At 31.1% G+C, this 18,426-nt stretch overlaps 4 protein-coding genes across 6 annotated transcripts; 1 reads left to right on the plus strand and 3 right to left on the minus strand.

The window, feature by feature from the left end:
• Positions 1 to 4,441: 4,441 nt before the first annotated feature.
• Positions 4,442 to 11,622, minus strand: LOC123713413 (2-phosphoxylose phosphatase 1). 3 transcript variants are annotated; one of them, XM_045667060.1, is made up of 8 exons: positions 11,482 to 11,622; positions 11,313 to 11,403; positions 10,905 to 11,051; positions 10,457 to 10,595; positions 9,839 to 9,999; positions 8,664 to 8,738; positions 8,004 to 8,160; positions 4,442 to 7,678 (listed from the first exon to the last, which is right to left on the minus strand). In XM_045667060.1, exons 2-8 carry the CDS (start codon positions 11,386 to 11,388, stop codon positions 6,565 to 6,567), a joined length of 1,869 nt encoding a protein of 622 aa, XP_045523016.1. In that variant the 5' UTR covers positions 11,389 to 11,403; positions 11,482 to 11,622; the 3' UTR covers positions 4,442 to 6,564. The 3 variants fall into 3 exon arrangements, with proteins under 3 accessions (XP_045523016.1, XP_045523018.1, XP_045523019.1); XM_045667062.1 differs by having other exon boundaries at positions 11,553 to 11,570; XM_045667063.1 differs by having other exon boundaries at positions 8,004 to 8,151; positions 11,313 to 11,620.
• A 453-nt stretch (positions 11,623 to 12,075) lies between these two features.
• On the plus strand, positions 12,076 to 14,620 carry LOC123713507 (X-ray repair cross-complementing protein 5-like). Its single transcript, XM_045667212.1, has 3 exons — positions 12,076 to 12,495; positions 12,657 to 12,812; positions 12,893 to 14,620. Exons 1-3 carry the CDS (start codon positions 12,220 to 12,222, stop codon positions 14,534 to 14,536), a joined length of 2,076 nt encoding a protein of 691 aa, XP_045523168.1. The 5' UTR covers positions 12,076 to 12,219; the 3' UTR covers positions 14,537 to 14,620.
• A 135-nt stretch (positions 14,621 to 14,755) lies between these two features.
• On the minus strand, positions 14,756 to 15,829 carry LOC123713727. Its single transcript, XM_045667548.1, has one exon. The coding sequence runs from the start codon at positions 15,556 to 15,558 to the stop codon at positions 15,025 to 15,027; it is 534 nt and encodes a 177-aa protein (XP_045523504.1). The 5' UTR covers positions 15,559 to 15,829; the 3' UTR covers positions 14,756 to 15,024.
• A 43-nt stretch (positions 15,830 to 15,872) lies between these two features.
• Positions 15,873 to 18,283, minus strand: LOC123713726. Its single transcript, XM_045667547.1, has 8 exons — positions 18,221 to 18,283; positions 18,018 to 18,119; positions 17,865 to 17,940; positions 16,875 to 17,068; positions 16,590 to 16,759; positions 16,386 to 16,476; positions 16,145 to 16,318; positions 15,873 to 16,062 (listed from the first exon to the last, which is right to left on the minus strand). Exons 3-8 carry the CDS (start codon positions 17,884 to 17,886, stop codon positions 15,916 to 15,918), a joined length of 798 nt encoding a protein of 265 aa, XP_045523503.1. The 5' UTR covers positions 17,887 to 17,940; positions 18,018 to 18,119; positions 18,221 to 18,283; the 3' UTR covers positions 15,873 to 15,915.
• Positions 18,284 to 18,426: the final 143 nt, after the last annotated feature.

The raw sequence follows: 18,426 nt of genomic DNA on the forward strand, positions 1-18,426 counted from the left end.
ACGTAAAATCCGGATGACTTGACTGCTTTAAGTAATAAAACAACAGAGATATTTAGTTTGATTAGATTCATTAAATTTTTCGTCAATAAATCTTCTCTTCGATAAACAAGCGTATCTTTGAGTGTCGAATAAATGCAACCACAGAGGTGTTACATTTGAAAGCCCCTCTAAGTAAAGATGACTTGGAACAGTTGAAAGTCGAAGAAATGTTCCATTTGTCTAGCAAATATATCGCACAGAAAGAAATTATAGTTGAAAATATATAAACGATTATATCGTCAGATATCTTTTTAAACGCCTACACTGATGTTGATAAAATTAACTACGAAAACTAAGTTGACGTGTCCTTATCAATAATTTTAATTTACAAGCTGCTGCCATAAGAACCAACATGACTCTTAAAGAAAAGTTAGAACAGACTAAAATCTCTTTCAGCTCTCTATCGAGGGCTACTAAAAGTCCTTCACGTGTTTCTGCGAAATGAGATAGATTAGGTTCACTCATAAAAACTATAAGAATGTATATGACAAGAAATACTAAGTATTTCCGAACCAATTCAACCTAGGGTCCTACAAGAAAAGAGCGTACCAATTCTAGAAAGGCCAGCAACGCACGAGCCTTCTGGCAATGTGAATGTCCATGGGTGTCAAGTGAGTGTCAACTTAATACAGAAGTACTAGTCCATAAAGTGAAATGTATTTTCTACGGTAACAGGGATGAAAGCGAGCGTTTAGTGCTCTAGCAGAGATAATAGGTTCCGGCTATTATTATGGGAACATAAATTAATTCATATATACTTACGGAGTAGATAGCTATTTTTATATTATTTAAGCAAATCGCAGAATCGTCGTATGTTCTAACTCTACATTCCTACGATGTGTGGCTTGAGTTAGGTCATACATATTGAGAGTTTCGAAGTTGTTGACAGCTTGAAGTTTGCAATATTAAGTATAAAAAAATCTGTGTTTACTTTTTACGGGTTTCTCTTATTATTTTCGGGTGTTTCTAGATTTTTTAATTGAATGAATAACAGGTATCCGCCACATCGTGGATTCGATTTCAAAATGTACCTAATTGTATCGGTTTGGGTCGCAATGAAGACTTATCACCACTATTTGAAGAAAATATATAATAAACAAAAATGTTAAAGATTAGTCCCGTTTCAATTTAATTAAAAAGTAAAGCTATAACTTGTCTATATATTCAGTATTTTGGAAGCTTGCCATGACAGTACATTGCCCTTTACTACAACTTATCGTATTTCTGGTATTATTTTGTAATTTAGATAATTGTATTTAGATTTTTGGGACAAAAATAGAGATGTATTTTTTTTTAATTCGGTAAGTACACATAAGTTTAGATTTGGCATACCTCAGTATATGTATATGTATATTTGGAAGAATCTTGTAAACAAAGCAATTAATATTATTAATCCAGCAGTCAATAAAATATGTACGTTAACAACAAACGCTATAATTTATTGTTTGTGACGTTTTACGTAAGTCTATATTAAATTATATGGAACAGATTTTTATTTTTGAAACGTATAAATGATGTGTTAATACCGGCAAACATCTCGATTAAATGTCCTTGCCTGCGCAGAAGTGATTTTTAGGTATCACTGGGGGTGGCGGGCAGGTGGGGGACGTGTCGATCGCGTGATAGGTAGGTATATCAGTTGACATTAATTGTGTCCCGCGCTGTGTACGATGCGCAAACATTCCCCCACTCGCTTGTTTAATGCTCAAGAAGTTTGCCGGTATCTGTACGCTAGTTAATTATGTGAGTATAAAATATCAGCTATACGATCATGTATCGAGTGTAAATGTATAGTGCAAGCTTATAGGTACCTATCATTCTAAATATGATTCAGGTTTTAAAAAACTTACATAAGAATTATATATATTGTTGAAGAATTACATTTATAATGAAAACCTTATTAAAATAGATTCAGAACGCATCAAAATATTGTCTATGAAATCCTGTTTCTTTTATAAATTTCGATTGAAATGTTTTATTTTTCATTATGGAAAATATACTTTTAAGACGATATTATTAACATGAAGATTAACTTTTGTTAATCTTTATGTTTTGTTATTTAATACCTAAAACTTTAAACATGTCTAAATATTACGTTGTTCTCTGTTCTTTTTAATATTCAATAACTACAGAAGCAACGTTCACAGTGCTGTATATTTCAAGGTCGTAGGACAAGGGTCGCCTTTGAATTTTTCACCGTATAGAGTCTCTAGAACTGTTAAATATGTACCAGCAAACAATGACCGTTTAAATATTCTCAAGGCAAACCGTATCGACTGGATGTGTCTCTGAGCATACAAATATATTTAGTACACCTTATTATTTAACACAATTTACGATTATGTTACGTGGATGTCTTGTTCTCGATTCCCAGTGAAACGAGATTATTTCGGGTCGACATTGAAGGTCGATGATTTTGCATCAAAAAAAATCAATGAAAGTGTTGAATTGTTATGAAATTGAAGCGCATTAAATGAAATATATTTAAAAAATCTGTGGGAATTAAATGAAGGCAATATTTAAAATTATACTGAATTTCAATGTAATCAAAATAAGTTAATTTGACGTCTAGTTTGGCTAGCGTCCATTTGTTTTCGAAAACCAGGAAATTCCTCTGGTTTGTTTGTTAAAAACTTACTAGAAAAGCTGCGAGTTGCCAAAAATTTTCCTGTTATTTTGTTAGTAATTTAGCCAAACAATTTTTTTAACGTTGTTGACCTTAACAATAACTCGAAATTGAAAACAAATCAAGTGAACCAGTCACATGCGTTGACTAGAGAGAAAGACAAAAATGATATTATTGAAGATGTTTTGCTGTGCCTAAAATATTATATAAGTAGCTTAGCCTTCCTAAAATTCTTATGACAACAACCCAAGAAACATATCTAAAATTGAATGATTGAAACACTGCTTTAATGTATCTAGTTTAGTCACGAATTCTACTATTCTAATGCATGTTTTAATTTGGAAGAAGAAGACTCTTTTATGTCCCAGGTGATCCGTGTTTTAGTATACAACAAAGAATAAACGTTATAGCTCTTTTTTACAGTGTAAGGGTATCTAGATGCTATATGCATATTTTTTGTAAAAGTACAAGGGAATATAAATATATAAAAACCTTGTTTTTCCATACAAACAAATTGAGGTAAAACTTATCAATAAATGTAATAGTTATAAGAGGCAACGGTCAATAACGGCATCGTTGGATATGTTCAGTAGGTTTACACATACACAAATGTATTATTGTGAAGGGAACATTTAAACTTAAAAAAAAACAAATAACATAAATTATAAAGCCTTATCAGTAACAAGCGATCTCTTATTTACCAGACAACCCTAGTATGGCATAATTATATACTGAATACTATTTTCTGTTACACTTAATCCTAGTATATGCGAAGATGTTGCCACGTGGATAACATTTAGCGTTGGCATTTATTATAAATCAGTCAATTCAATTCCTCCCTTTTGCTCTCAGGTATATAACTACTGTGGTTTATTGGAATCTTCATAGCTGTGTTTAAAGTAAATTTAAACCTAAAGAGAAGATCCACGAGCAGACAGACTGATGAATAGGCCCCAATATGTACTCGCGCTAAATAAAAAGCTAGTATAACTTGTTCAGATACATATTGTAGCCTCAATTTGTAGATTTACATGTATTTTATATTGAAAAATATGTCTTTGCATTTAAAGTGGAGATCATAGTGTCCACGATGCAACGCCATGTTAGAAACGTGAAGTGCACGTTCGTAACGGCAAATCGAATACTTTCGATGTCAATGCCAAGGTCAAACATTAGTTCTACATTATTTGATACGATTGGAATGTAACTGCACAAGTACGTTACACGTGAGCCATTCATAAACCATCACTGATTTGTAGGCTTCATTAAAATTCTCGCTTCAATTCAGTCTGTTAACCTTATTTATTTTTTTTAAGATTTACAGACGATTTTTTTCATACTGCAGAGAATTTTATTGAATAAAGCTATAGCAATACCTACAAACTTAGGCTACAATTCAGAGTACAATGATGAGCCCTGAAGTTTTATTAGGCCGCTATTAACACACAAATACAACGAGCAACTGAGGCTTTTAAAGTATTTTAAAGGTCTAAGTCGATCTGATGTTGGAGCCGAGAGACAGTTACTTTTTGGATTCCTGTTGGAAGTCGGGGTTTTTTCTGCTAAGTTATGAATGCTGTGATAAAAAAAAACGTATTTCATTTAATTTAAATAATTACTAAGCTTCCATCTTCTAACCGAGTTCCGGTAGCAATACAGTGAGTATAAATAAAATAACGAAAATTATTATTCTGTTTTATTGAACATTTACATTTTAATTATAATAAAAGGACAATAATAACTTATTGATATATTAATTTTATTTTTAATCACACGGAAATGAAATTATTCATGAGATCATTCGTTCCTTTAAATAAATAAAATAACATTAATATAAAATGGAATTCCTCATATCTATTATAATACTGGTACAAATCTTATGGTGTAAATTTACTTTGAGATCTTATATGATACTGAGACAGAGATGGACGATTCAGAAACGAGGCTAAGAATATCTGATACGTTTTTGACATATGGCACATTTAGCGCTAGACCTCGTTTCTGAATCTCACCATTAACGGTAAGTATGACTATCTGTCAAAATCTCTATCTCTATCTATCTAGTAATTTCAACAAAAGTTCGTTATCGCCTGAAACCGCCTCATATATATATGTTCTTTACACAAAATGATGGAGGGTAGATAACTCATGCACAACTTATGCGACAATTGTTTTTTTGTACTAATGTTTAGTATTTTTTGTTAAATATTGAAAAAAAAAACTTTGAATTTCTTTAACAGTTAATCAAACATATGTTTCAGCTTAGACTGTGAAACTAAAAGTCATACAAAAGATTTCAAAGTTTTAACATGTAATCATAAGACATAGTGTGTTGTTGCCCCGAGAATGTATGTATGTGCTCCAATTTCACCATGACTAGCTGGCTGATAGAGGACACATCTTTGTTTCTAATTACTTAAGATATCATGAGGAACATGGTGTAATGGTTGCACTTTACAAACATTGTATAAAACAAAAAAACTTGGCGATTAAAAAGAGTGGCGGAGAGTTTTTACCAGTTCTTCTCTTCCGTTCTACGCCCTTGATTTGAGAACTGGCAGTAAATGTAAACTTAGAAGCATTTAATGTATATTTGACGATCATAAGTGTACATTGTGTTACCTATATGAATAAATGATTTTGACTGTAAGGAATATTCGATAATGAAACGATGTTAAAATTACTGTAGGTCCTTAAAGCATCTTCAGTTTTGTTTATTCACAATCATTTTGACATGCTCTATGGCTCTTGCTTGTCAACATTAATTAATAGATTTTTATGTCAAAATGACAGCTTTACAATCGTTGGAAACTGTCATTTTGTGCAATTACATGTGTCACTGTGTACTGAAGACATTTATGTTACTGTCACAATACGAATGTTACATTATATGGCATTTAGAGCTATTTACATTTTATATTCTAAGCGCGTCGTCAATCATTCCTTATTGTTAGATACTTTTTAGTTTCAAATTTTAAACGCCAAATAAGTTATCAAGGTAAAAACAAACACTTTCCCATTACATATTGGAGTCAAAAAGGATATGTATTTTTAATGTAGTGCTAATAAAAATAAATTAAATATGTACTATCACAATGTAACTACACTTATTAGTAAATTGTTAAACAAAATCAGTCTTAAATTGATAACATTAAGTACTAAGTGATATGTACACTATTTTTAGCCATTAATTGTACATTTAGGTAAAGTCTAAGAAAAAATATGGAATAGTTAAAATTTAGAAGTTTAAAAAAGCATAAACCGGATTAAGACCGCTATGGCAATGTCCCTCTATATTGTTCAAAAAACGACCCCTTCGTAATATCTCATTTCACAAGTAACTGTCTCTTTTTATAAGAGCGAAAACACAATATGTCAGAAAGAGATAAGTGAGTTGATACAGTGCAGGAACAACTTAGCTTTTATGAAAAATACCGGATTTTTTGTTGTGTTGATAACGCTGTTACTATAATTATTAAGTAATACTGCCTTCTATGGACACTGTCAATGCCAGAAACATTTTCTTAACCCTAAGTCATATTATTTCGGAAATACTAGTGGGCAAATGGTTTCACATAGTGGAAAATTCGACGGTCGTTGTTGGGTGGAAAATATGATAAAATTTTAAACTATTTAGTGAGAATTTTTTATACATATAAGAAATAACTAACTACTATGCTCTTTCTACAGACTGAAAATAAAACCGTTAGTTGTAAAATTTTAAACGAATTCTTGAGTGCTGTCAAAAATGAGTTTCGACAAATTTTTACACACATTAACCTATTTGAAAAATTCCTCCGTGTTCCTATGTATAATGAAATGCTTCGAAACCCTAAGGTATAAAATGCGAAAGTTTATTTTCATATGACTATAATTCGACTTACTTTAACTTTGCTTCACTAAACACGCTTCCCATACGTGGCACACGCGTCCTTATAATTACTAACATTAAAACCAGCGAAATAATCGTCGTGTATAAACCTAACAATACTTTCAATTGGACACAGATATGTATTATACGTTCTCCTATCATCAACTGGGTCCACTACCTTCATAACAATTGTACTTTTGCAGAAGCCGATCTCATCCGTAACATCTTCGCCGTTATACACCACGCGGAAGTAAAAATCCTGTGCGACAGCTTTCCGTTTAGTAAATTTAAATTCGTCCATCAAATCCTTCCTCCTGTACACTTCGAAGATCATTCGACTAGCGTATTGTATGTTGTAATGCTGATAGTTGTTGAGACCTAAAGCGAGAATCAGCGCTTGTAGTGTCTTATCATGTCCAGAGTAAACGACAAATTTTGGCTTATTCTCCGAGATCATTCTAATCATATTCTGCACGATATTATAGATTAAACCATATGCGATTAGCAAACTCCTTCGTCTGTTGTTGACATCTTTAACGTCTTGACGGTAACTCCACTCCAAATACGCGAAAATCGATATTATATGTTCCTTTCTGACGCAAAATTGTTCGGTCGAATCCGTCGGTTCTCGGTATTCCTCGTCGAAATCTTGCTCGTTCGGGAAATTGAAATCTGCGTCTAGATTCTTTTTAACAATGACCACGTCATCATAGTCAGTATCTAGATAGCGTTGTTGGTAGTAGAGCAATTTTTCTCTTTCCATTTGAGCGTCAAAGTCGAGGGGTTGCTTGTGCCTGTCTAATGGTTTGATTATGTCTCGCGCTTTCCTTCCGATTTCGTTATTAAAGTCTAGTTGATTGTTAATGTAATCCAACTCCATGTTCAGTGTGTCGATGTCGACTTCTAGAAGGTTCCTAAGTGTTGCCGAGCGAAATTTCCTTTGTTTGTCAATATTTAGTTTTTTGTTTGTTTGTGAACAGGGGAGCGGTGCGTCGTGGCACATGTACGCTAAAAGCGCGTCACGTACGACATCGGCATCTGTATACTCTTGAGATTCGAACAATACTTTGGATAGCTTTTTAATTAATTCCTTAATTGTTGGATGAGATTCTAGTCTAGCTTTTGCTTGCATGCTTATTTTTCTGTAAAATAATTACAATATATCAATCCCGGACCATGCAAACTTTTAGCATGGAACAGGCATAAATATGCCCGCGACTTTTTATTCAACCCATATGTTATATTTAAACTAAGCTATGTTTCCATTACCGCGGCTTAGGGAAAAATGCGACACTAGTTCTACGTTCGATTCCTAGAGACAGTAAATTTGTGTTAACGGGTTAAAGTTATCAAAAACAGAAACACGTTTAATAAACGCCATCCATTAAGAGGAAATTCCTTGTTGCACAATTATCGAAATTGTATTCAAATTTAAATGTATTAATTTATCAAATTGGCAACACTCACTTGGCAAGCGTGTGATGAGCATTGCAGGCACAATGCCTAAAGCAGAAGGCGACACTGTGGGCTTCACGGGCTGCTGCGGCACCCCTCGTCCCTCCCCAAGATAACGCCTGAAGAGACTGAAATGTGCGGCGATAACGCGTACTATACGCTATACCGCCTGAGAGAATATTTCGTCACTTTTTAAATGGATTGAAGCTATGTATTATTATTAAAAACTTATAATTATTAACATAATTTTAATTTTTTTCCGACGTTTCGTGTGCTTTGAGCACTGCAGCTATTTATAATTTCACGGTTCTCATTCCACATAGTCTCTGGTCAAATGTCTGACAATATTTATATACGCATATAATTTGTTTTTTTTTTCTAGTTAGTCTAGGACATTATTACAAATTCAACCATAATGTTTCTAGATCTTTTCAAATTGGCCTAAATTTCGTATCATCTAATGTTGATTTTTACATAAAGCGACACATAGACTTTCCTAGCGGGTAAAACAAGTCTATTTATAATTAAATAAACAAATATATTGACTGAATTGTTCTGTAGTGGCATTTGTAAAATAAACACAAAATATGTGGCGTACTAGAAAGATTACATAGTTAATACAACATTAATCATAAATTATAATACTAATATATAATAATAAAAAAAGTATACCTGCATCTTTCTTCCCAGATAACTCCATGTTGTCCAAACTAAGCTTTTCGCCATATGCCTCCCGTAATATATTACCTATAAAAATATATCATTGATCCCTTACAACAATTATTTACTTATGAAATAATTGCATTGACTTGGCAGAGCCACAAAATCAAATTTTGACAATCTTGCAAGGAAATGGAGGAGGCACCCTAGATAGCAGTCTCTTCAAACAACTCATAAACATTATTAACATAATAAAAGTCATGTTCTAACACTACTTATAATAAAATGAAAAAATCCAGTGAAAATTAAATAGTAAGGGAAAAAAAGTTTATTTATAGCATAAATGATTAGGAATGTGTTTATAGTTTAGATAAGAGAAACATATGTAGGAATATATTTGTATGTATTTTGTATTGTATTGAATAGAGTTAATAAATTAGTTTTAAAATTGGATGTTGTGTTTCTATAAAAAACTTAGAAACCATTAGATTTATTCACATTCTCATGAGGAGGTGAGGTACCAACATTAATTTTAATTAATTTACATTTAATGTAATTTTATATTTGGTTAAAAAATATTTCACACCATTTAAGTGTTTTCTATGGCACCACACATAACCTTTAGGTGTATTCAGAATTGATAAAAAATAATAATTTCAATTAATAGTTTCAAATGCAAAAAATTATGTAAAAATACACATAAATAGCCAACTACAAATTGCATACACTAAAGAATATTCCAATATGTTTTATGAATAAATAAAACATATTGTAATATTAATTATTGTCTTTTAAAACATCAACAGTGCTACACTCTTTTTACGTCTGGACGCAAGTCTAATACAAGCCAGTTTCCTCAGGATGTTTTCCTTCCCCTTTCAAGCGAATGTTAAATGCACATAGAAAGAAAGTCTATAGGTACACAGCTGAGTATCAATATGATCTCAGGGATGACAGTCGCAAGCTGCAGCTACTAGGCCAACACTACTTCTAGCTAATTGTCTTTTAGATATAAAATTAATAAGTATTTATTCCCAATTAGTTAACTGCTTATGTAAGAAAGCATTTTAAGGTAGGTAGGTTTACATTGGATCTATGAAATTTCTTAATTCTTTATTTAATGGATTAAGTATATCAATGATACATAAAATGAAAATGGTAAATATCGGGTTATTGTTATTCCTTACCCACAGTAATCATTTGCAAGAGTCCTTTAGGTGTCAGTTGTCCGAGGGCACAGTGAGTTGTGGCAGTACGAGGTAATGATGGGAAGTTATGAAAGGGTCCAGGACCAGCTACCCACCAAGCACGGCCTGATGAACTTGCATTGAGCACAAACTCTTCGTAACTGAAAACGTTATAGAGATATTGTTGACAAATGTGCTTAATAAAGTTTAAAAGAATATAGTAAACATGTAAAAATGTGTCCATACCCCCAAGGCTAGTAAATCAATATGTAGAATAATAATTTAATTCTTAACATAAGTTACTATGAAGTACCACCAATATATTTAAATAGTAATATGAAATTTAAACAAGCTATATTAATTTCTGTTTTTTTTCCTTTACAACTGTTATAAATTCATCTGTAATAATATCATAGTACCTATTTTACACTATTCACTACATCAAGAAATTATATGTTTTGCAAATCAACCACAATATAAAGTTTAAATTGATTTACATATCAGTTGAAATATAAAAGGAAATAAGTATATTTGTTATATGCTTGCTTATAACAATAAGTAAATTTGTTATATGCTTATAACAATATACTTATTTCCATTTCTTATCACTCAAAATACCTTCGTAGCAATGCTGAAACAGGGACATTATCACATGGTAACTTGTCACCTCCCTTAAGATGTGTAAGAGGACCTCTATCCCCATGCCTAGTGATAACAAGAACTCCTTGTAATAACCATGAATCACTTTCTACTACACCTAAAAATGTTTAATTTGTAATAAGTTAAATGTTTAAAGAATAACAAATTTCAACAGCACAATTACCCATAAACATATAAAACTATAATTATTAAAAACTTGCATAGCCTTGTCCCATAAAAAATAAACTTAGATTAGTAAACTACCACAGGAATAATGTGCCTTGTTAAATCTCTTGTGGCACTACATCAACAACATTTAAATGTACATAGTATGCAGGGATATCCAGGATTAGGAATTTCTTTTTTGTGCATATCTATTATATTATTATATTTATACTATAATAATAAGTAGCATAATTATAAATACCTTCTGAACCCCTTACAATATATTCAGGGGGATTACATGCCCTATGAAAAATTCTTCTATATTTGCTATCAATTTTAAATGTATATTCATTGTGCTCTAATTTTACAGCTACAGGATCATCAGTTACTGTTATGTATTTGTATACAACTGAAATATTTAGAGGTGAACATTGGTAAAGCTGAATATGAGAATTTTAAAACAAAAATACTTCATGTATTATTACAATATCAGGTCAGTTTATGAAACCGTGTATTTCTCTATCATTAAAAATGGTTATGAGTTTAAGTTAATTTTCATTATTTGATGATTAAATAATAAAATTGAATGTTTGGACAAATTAGCGTTGCGCAAATCGACCGTGTTTATATTGCTTAAATACTGATTTACGAGAAAAAGATAGATATTTACCGGTAATCAAAAAGAAAATCCAAATGCTCATCCCAATGTAGCAGTAAAAAGCACGATGTTGAAATGAAAACTTCATCCTTTTCCCTTAAGTCTTAGATAAATAAAAATATCAGTTTTAGCACGCATAGAACTATTAGTTAAGAAGTAATATTTAGAAATAATTAGCTACATTTCTATTTACGTATCCTTATATTAAAGAAGTTTTGTTCTGTGTATTTAGGAAAAATATTCATAATTTACCCACTCAAAATTCAAGTCGAAGTGCGACAAAAGTAAAAACAATCCTATTGAGTTTAGTCATTAGTGTAATGACTTTACGTGGTTTTGACTTTTCAATATGATGTCGAAACTGAAATATGAACCATAGATTATGACGATAAAGATGTAAAGAAGAACCAAACAAAGAGAAACGGAAATACTGTAAAAAAATAATTAAATGATAAATAAATGATTATCATAGCTAAAAAGGTCGAATGCATGGTACCAGTAGTATCAGTAACCAATACTAATAAAGAAAGGCAGACACATTTTGGTTCAATCATGCATAAAGGCATATAAATATATTTGGGGCCTTTGCTGTGTTATAAACTCTTCTTACTAAGTTTAATTCATGGAGACACTCATTTTATTGTATATTGTGGTTTTTTTCTCTTACAAATGTGTGTACAAAGTGGTGTTTGTCTCAAGTCCAAGTGTCTCTATTGATAGGTCGCTTGTTTCTATGTTGATTTTGCGATGTAGGTTGTCAGTTGTCATACTCATAGCTCACTTGTGAGTTTAATAAACAATAACAAGTTCGAACATGTTTTAACTTACAATGTAATGTTCGTTTTCCTTGTATCGTTTTCCATAAATCTTACAACCTGATTAGTAAATTGTACGACTTAAGCCTCTAACAAATAAAATAATGGCGCCTACTAAAATTGATCAAGGAACTGTAATAATATTAGATATGGGAAGAAATGTGTCAGAACCAAAAAACAAAGGTGAAAAAAGTTTCTATGAAAGTGCTAAAGAATGTGTCGGCAAAATAATAGAACGCAAAATTATAAGTAAGGCTAAAAATTATCTAGGTATAATATTATTGGGCTCAAAAAAGTCTTGCGATGATTTTAAATACATCGAATTGTATCGTGAACTTCAGGCTCCAACTTGGCAAATGATTCGCGACCTACCAGAAAAGGTATGTCCTACTTATTCTTCATATATACAAGTATTTTTGTTATGAAAAGTTTTCGGAGTTTACTTAAATAAAGACACATAGTGCTAAGTTTCGACTCTGAATCTTACCCGACTTTTTTATAAATGCATTAATTTATTTATAAATATTTTCTTGTCTTCTAGCCATGCAAGGCGAAAGGTAATTGGTTTGATGCACTCATAGTTGCATTCAATCACTTTCAAAATGGAATAAGTGGTGTTAAATTTGTAAATAAACAAATTATATTGATAACCAACTTTGAAGCTCCTTCTTATGCTGAAGATGAAGACATCAACAAGGTAATATAAATATCAATAGTATTGATAGTTTTTAATCATTTCTCAAAGTAAAAAAACTAACTATTTATGAATTATTATAGGTCTTAGATGGTGTTAAAGAAAATGATTTTGAAATTGATGTTTTTGGTCCAGATTTATATGCTGAAACCAAAAGCAATGACATTGATATTGCCAAGAAGTTTGTTGAAGGAACAAATGGTACAACTGCCAGTTTTGAATTCATTATGAGGTATTTGCTTTTTCATAAAAAGAAAATTACTAACCCAATTCCCTGGAATATTGATTTAAGTATTGGACCAAATATTAAAATACCAGTCTCTGCTTATATTCGTGTTAAGGATGAACCTGTTGTGAAAAATTGGTTAAAAAGTGTTAGAGATCCAGTTACAAACACTGCAAGCACAACTGAAGGTATTGTGAAAAGTAAAGTATTTGTTAATACTGACAATAAAATTATTTGTGAACAAGCCGATATAATAAAGGGATACTATTATGGCCAGGAGATAATTCCATTTTCAGAATGTGACAAAAGCATGCTTTATGATCCAGGTGTTAAATCCCTCAATGTTTATGGTTTTACTAATGCAAATAATATATCATGGCAATCGCTCAATGGTGATGGTTTATCATATCTTTTTGGATCTAAAAAAGACAAAAAAGCTCAATATACAATAAAATGTCTGGCTGAGTGTCTTCATGAATTAAACTTGGTTGGGATTGTAAGAAGAGTTTATAATACTGGAAATGCCCCAAAAATGTATGTGTTGATGCCTGTTATTGATGCAAAATGTATCTGCCTTTCTTTAATAGGTATTTGCTATAAAGAAGACTTAAAAAATATAGCTTTCCCTCCCACAAATTCAAAGAAATATGCCTGCACAGATGAACAGGTTAAAGCCTTTAAAAATTTAATTCAGGCAATGGATCTTACTAAGGCATATGAGGAATCAGACTTTGATGATACTGAAGCATTTCCAATTGCTGAAACAGTGAGTCCTTCCTCACAATATGTTATGGATTGCATTGCTTATAGAGCTATGAATCCAGGCAAACCATTGCCACCACCGAGAGAAGAAATAATGCTGCTTTTTAAAACACCTCCTTTGATACAAAAGAGAGCCAAGGAGCCCATTCAAAAACTAAAAAGCCTGTTCCAGTTGAATAAATTAGAAGTTAAAGCTAAGAAAATCATTAGTGAACCTATGGATGTTGACCTTGTACAGCCAATATTTGATGAACATCAACTAAATAATGATAAGCAGAAAATGCAATTGAATATTGTGGATAAGCTTTTTAAGGTAGAAAAGGTTGAAACAGACCCTACTAATGATTTTGACTTGTTGAAAGGAGGAAAACCTTTAAGGGATCTTTGCTTTGAAATGTCACAAGTTATAGAGAGATTAATTTTTGGCAATATTGATGGAAACTTTGATAAGGCATTTAATGCAATTCAGCATTTCAGAAATGAATGTGTTCTTGAAGACCCATCATACTACAATAACTGGTTGAGAGAATTCAAAACTGAATTAAATGATAAGAAAAAAAATAATATTTTAGAAATGTTGGATAAAAAGAAATTAAATTTTATCATTAAAAGTGAAAATGAGAAAAGTACTTTTATAAATCAAGATGAAGACAGTCAATTGTATGAAAATGACACAATGGCTGATTTGACTGAGGTGACAATCAGTACTCAAATAAATGAGATGTTTGCCGATATTTAAAAATACCATTTTTGTTATAACTTTTCTTATGATTACTAATTTTTTTTCAAACAAATTTGTAATGTGATGTTTATTGTGAATAAAATATTTATTTTGTTATTATTATTTGTAAATTAAGTTTAACTACTTTTAACTTCTGATATTAAAAAAAAATTCTGATGAAATGAATTTAAAGATCAAGAATTGTTTTGAATAAAATGAAATGTAATAAGGACCTATACAATGTAATTAATTTTAACAACTAAAATTCTACAATAATAACATAAACAACTGACCTTTTATACACATTATAAACGTGGAAGTATGTTAAAATGATGGTAAATGTTTAAGTCATTCCCACCCTTCAAATTAAAACAAACTGCCAGTGTTGACTATATCATTAGTTCAACTAAGACAAACACCTCTGAAGATTGAATTAATTTTATACAATAGTTACAATTATTTTATAATAATTAATTCAAAACTTAACTATTACATAGAAATAATTATTATACACTACTGTGTGCCACTTTGTTTTGGGAATGGAGAATTTCAAGAAATTCTTGTAGAGATAAATCTTCTTGACAATCAGTGTCTAAATCATGCTCAAGCTCTGCCTCCATAGAATTTGCATCTGGACTTAGAATAATATTTTCATCAAGAACAACATGATTTAATCGGGATTTAAGGCTTTGTAGGATCTCCTCAAGTTCCATACATTTGTCTCGTATGGAGGTTCCAAGATCTGACGATGGATCAATATCGTCCAGTGTTGCATTCTCTGAGAAAGAATTAGCTGGAGTTCGCGTATTTGGAGGTTGATTGATAGAAAAAGCAGTTGCTGATGGTCTTGGAGTCTGTATCATATTAAGTAAATTTTCTGGGATTCCCGCATACCTGGGGTCAGGTGTTCGAGACTCGGTGAATTCAGCTAATATCTCGTCAATAAGATCCTCTGCATTCTGGCGAGGATCTACCACTTCCTCTGGCGTTTCTGTATCACCCTCACCATTTATCATCTTGTTATTAGAATCTAGTTTCATTTTTACGTATCCGTATATTACCAAAATTATTCCAGAAAGCAAAATAATAAATTGTAAATAAATATGCACCACAGAAAAGATTAACTGTTTCGGTCAGATGATTATTACATTTAAGTAGTGTTGCTATTTACGATATATTAACGTCACGTAGCTGACATTTGACAGTAATTGTCCATCTATCCAACACCGACGATTTGATATTTTTCCCCCAAATTCTTATTCAAAAAACGAAATTTATTTATTTCTACCGTAGGCATTTGAGACTTCTGTGATCCAAATAATATTATAAATATATTTTTAAGTAATCATTTCAATCACGAAATTTAATATCAATTTATTTGTACAACCATTTAATAATTAATTGTTGCAGTAGCGGCGTTGCGGAAAATATAAATCTAAATATGCTTCTTTTCTTAACTTTTTCTCAATTTCTTCAATTTTCATTATCTTCAAAGCGGCTTTACAGCTGTTATGAGCGTGTGCAAAGAAACAATCTCTTATGGACTGAAATTAAAAATGATTTTAACTTGTTATTTATATTACATATGTGTACTTTCATACATATTTTTACTTTACACTAATTCACCTTAAATTGTGCCAACTTCGCGCCTTGAAAAGTGGATAAGCAGTGCTTAAATAATCTTGCGTAATGTTTTCTGCATAAAAATATGCGATTTTCAAACGGCCAATAATCTCCTTGAGCCGAACAAGAACAACCACATACTCCGCATGCGTCCAAATTATATGGAACACATTTAATCTAAAACAATATGCATTTGCGATTCGTACCGATTATAATACATTTTGTATTAATTAAAAAAACTTACTTCTACTGCACATTTCAATGTCTTTTTTCCATTAAAACAATAAGAAAATTTCATTTCATTTTTCTTGTATATGGGATAGTAATCGCAAGCCCTAAAAAAATATTTAATTAAGTAATGGTTAAACAATCTTAATTAATATAAAATGATATTAAGAATCAACAGTTCTACGACTTTTGTCATATTATAAGTATGTATTTGTAATACGCTGGATAATCATTTGCTGAGAATAATCCTTTTCTTTTTGACGTTGAATTAAATGGGGCACAGTTTTTATGCATTTCCTCAGCAGGAGGTGGCTCTTTCGGTGGTGGTTGATACTCATGCTTTGCTTTCCAGCGTGGCGATTTTGGTCCAAAGTATAATTTGCTATAAATCTGAAAAATATAATTGATAAAATAGGATTCTTATTTTCAAATGTACAAAAAATATTTTGTATTAACTTTATTAAATTCCTGTCGGGTGTTTATAGTATCAATACAAGGTACAAACCCTGTGTGTCAAGTTGTAAAAGGCATCACGGTCATTTTCATAGACTCCAGGGCCTAAATTCGGCCTTATTTCACCAGCATTGCGTCTCATAAAAGGACTCAAATTAGGACCTTTTGTGGGTAGAACTTCGCGATTTAATGTTGTTCCAAAACACATACGAGGTTGGGTCTTTTTAGTTACAACATATTCAAAATCTAATAAGAAATAATTGCTATAAAAATAAATTGTTAATATATATCTAATTTGCATCTTATAATTATACAACAGTTCATTACCGCCATAAAATGCTTCGTGCATATTATTTGGGCGCAAAAAACGGCGACTATATGGACGTTGCATTATTTATGATGATTTCACGAAATATGTATCTGCTACGATTATAGAACAGTAACTAAGGGAGATTAGGCAAGCCTTCCGTGCTTGTGGAAATAGGGAGACAATAAAAAATGTTATAGTACAGCTATTACGTTCCGCACGCTCGTCGAAGGTATGGGGTGAGTATGTTTGTTTTAATATTTTTTATACAGTTTTTATTTAATATTGTTTGTCTTAATTAACATTAGCACCATTATGCATATATTTACATGATAACTAATTCCAAATGTATTTTTTCAATAAAACAGGAGGCAACTGGTCTGAACGCAAATAAAAATAAAAAAATGGTAATAAACGTTAAAATATAAAACAAAACTACTTTTTTTTGAAATTTGTTTCCCTCCAAATTTGCATATAATAATAATGTCTTTAGTTGAAGCGAGTGAGCGACCAACGACACATTCTCGTTAGCCCAATTTTCAATGTTACATGTAATCGCATATATCATTAAATTAAGTTTTTGTAACGACCTGAGCTTGGTTAATACAGATGATAATAAAGTTTTCAGATTTTTTTAAGAATAAAATCGTGGGCACCGCGCGCTCTTTTGCGAATACAACATTTCGTAATTTTGTGATGACATGAAATTGTAAAAAAACAATGTTCTAATCTTACCTAAAGTTAAATCCCATGCCATTTTATACTATTCAGAAGTATCTTATTAAAAAGTTTCGGATAATTCGGTACAGGACTGTAACATAAAAATAGGTTAAGAAAAGTATTTCTAACTTAGCTTCCTTAATAGCTATAGATATATAAATTTCATACTTTCATGTAATAGTCAATGATAGAGTTCTAATGATTACTTCATTGTGATTGCATTGTTATATTTATTCCAGTATCATTAACATTTTGTAGATTTTTTGTAACCTATAAAATTTCAATTATAATATGAAAATGTATTAAAATAACATATAATAATATATAAAGAGGTAATTATATATCCAGAGGGATTGCGATAAAGTTTGAACCTTATAAAATCGTTATATTTAAATCTATTTCAATATATACTATTTCAACAGGAACAATGTAAACAAAAAATAGCAAAGTCTTGTCTTAATTGTCAATAAAAAAAAGGCTGCGATTTTTCTAGGTTGTTATTTATTTTTTATAATTTAGAATTGACCTTATTTTTTTAATGGACCAAGAAGTTTTGAAAAGATTGCATTCAAAAATA

This window comes from Pieris brassicae, chromosome 8 (assembly GCF_905147105.1).
Source record: "Pieris brassicae chromosome 8, ilPieBrab1.1, whole genome shotgun sequence".
Lineage (NCBI taxonomy): Eukaryota > Metazoa > Arthropoda > Insecta > Lepidoptera > Pieridae > Pieris > Pieris brassicae.

Excerpts from the sequence above, each read along its gene's own strand:
- LOC123713413 (XM_045667060.1), bottom strand. The coding sequence starts at position 11,388 with ATGAAGTTTTCATTTCAACATCGTGCTTTTTACTGCTACATTGGGATG. Across the intron at positions 10,000-10,456 it reads GTTTCAGCATTGCTACGAAG|TTACGAAGAGTTTGTGCTCA; the intron begins GTATTTTGAGTG and ends TAACGTTTTCAG. Across the intron at positions 8,161-8,663 it reads ATCTGGGAAGAAAGATGCAG|GCGGTATAGCGTATAGTACG; the intron begins GTATACTTTTTT and ends ATATTCTCTCAG.
- LOC123713507 (XM_045667212.1), top strand. The coding sequence starts at position 12,220 with ATGGCGCCTACTAAAATTGATCAAGGAACTGTAATAATATTAGATATG. Across the intron at positions 12,496-12,656 it reads TTCGCGACCTACCAGAAAAG|CCATGCAAGGCGAAAGGTAA; the intron begins GTATGTCCTACT and ends CTTGTCTTCTAG. Across the intron at positions 12,813-12,892 it reads AAGATGAAGACATCAACAAG|GTCTTAGATGGTGTTAAAGA; the intron begins GTAATATAAATA and ends GAATTATTATAG.
- LOC123713727 (XM_045667548.1), bottom strand. The coding sequence starts at position 15,558 with ATGAAACTAGATTCTAATAACAAGATGATAAATGGTGAGGGTGATACA.
- LOC123713726 (XM_045667547.1), bottom strand. The coding sequence starts at position 17,886 with ATGGCATGGGATTTAACTTTAG. Across the intron at positions 16,760-16,874 it reads TTTACAACTTGACACACAGG|ATTTATAGCAAATTATACTT; the intron begins GTTTGTACCTTG and ends TATATTTTTCAG. Across the intron at positions 16,319-16,385 it reads CATTGAAATGTGCAGTAGAA|ATTAAATGTGTTCCATATAA; the intron begins GTAAGTTTTTTT and ends ATATTGTTTTAG.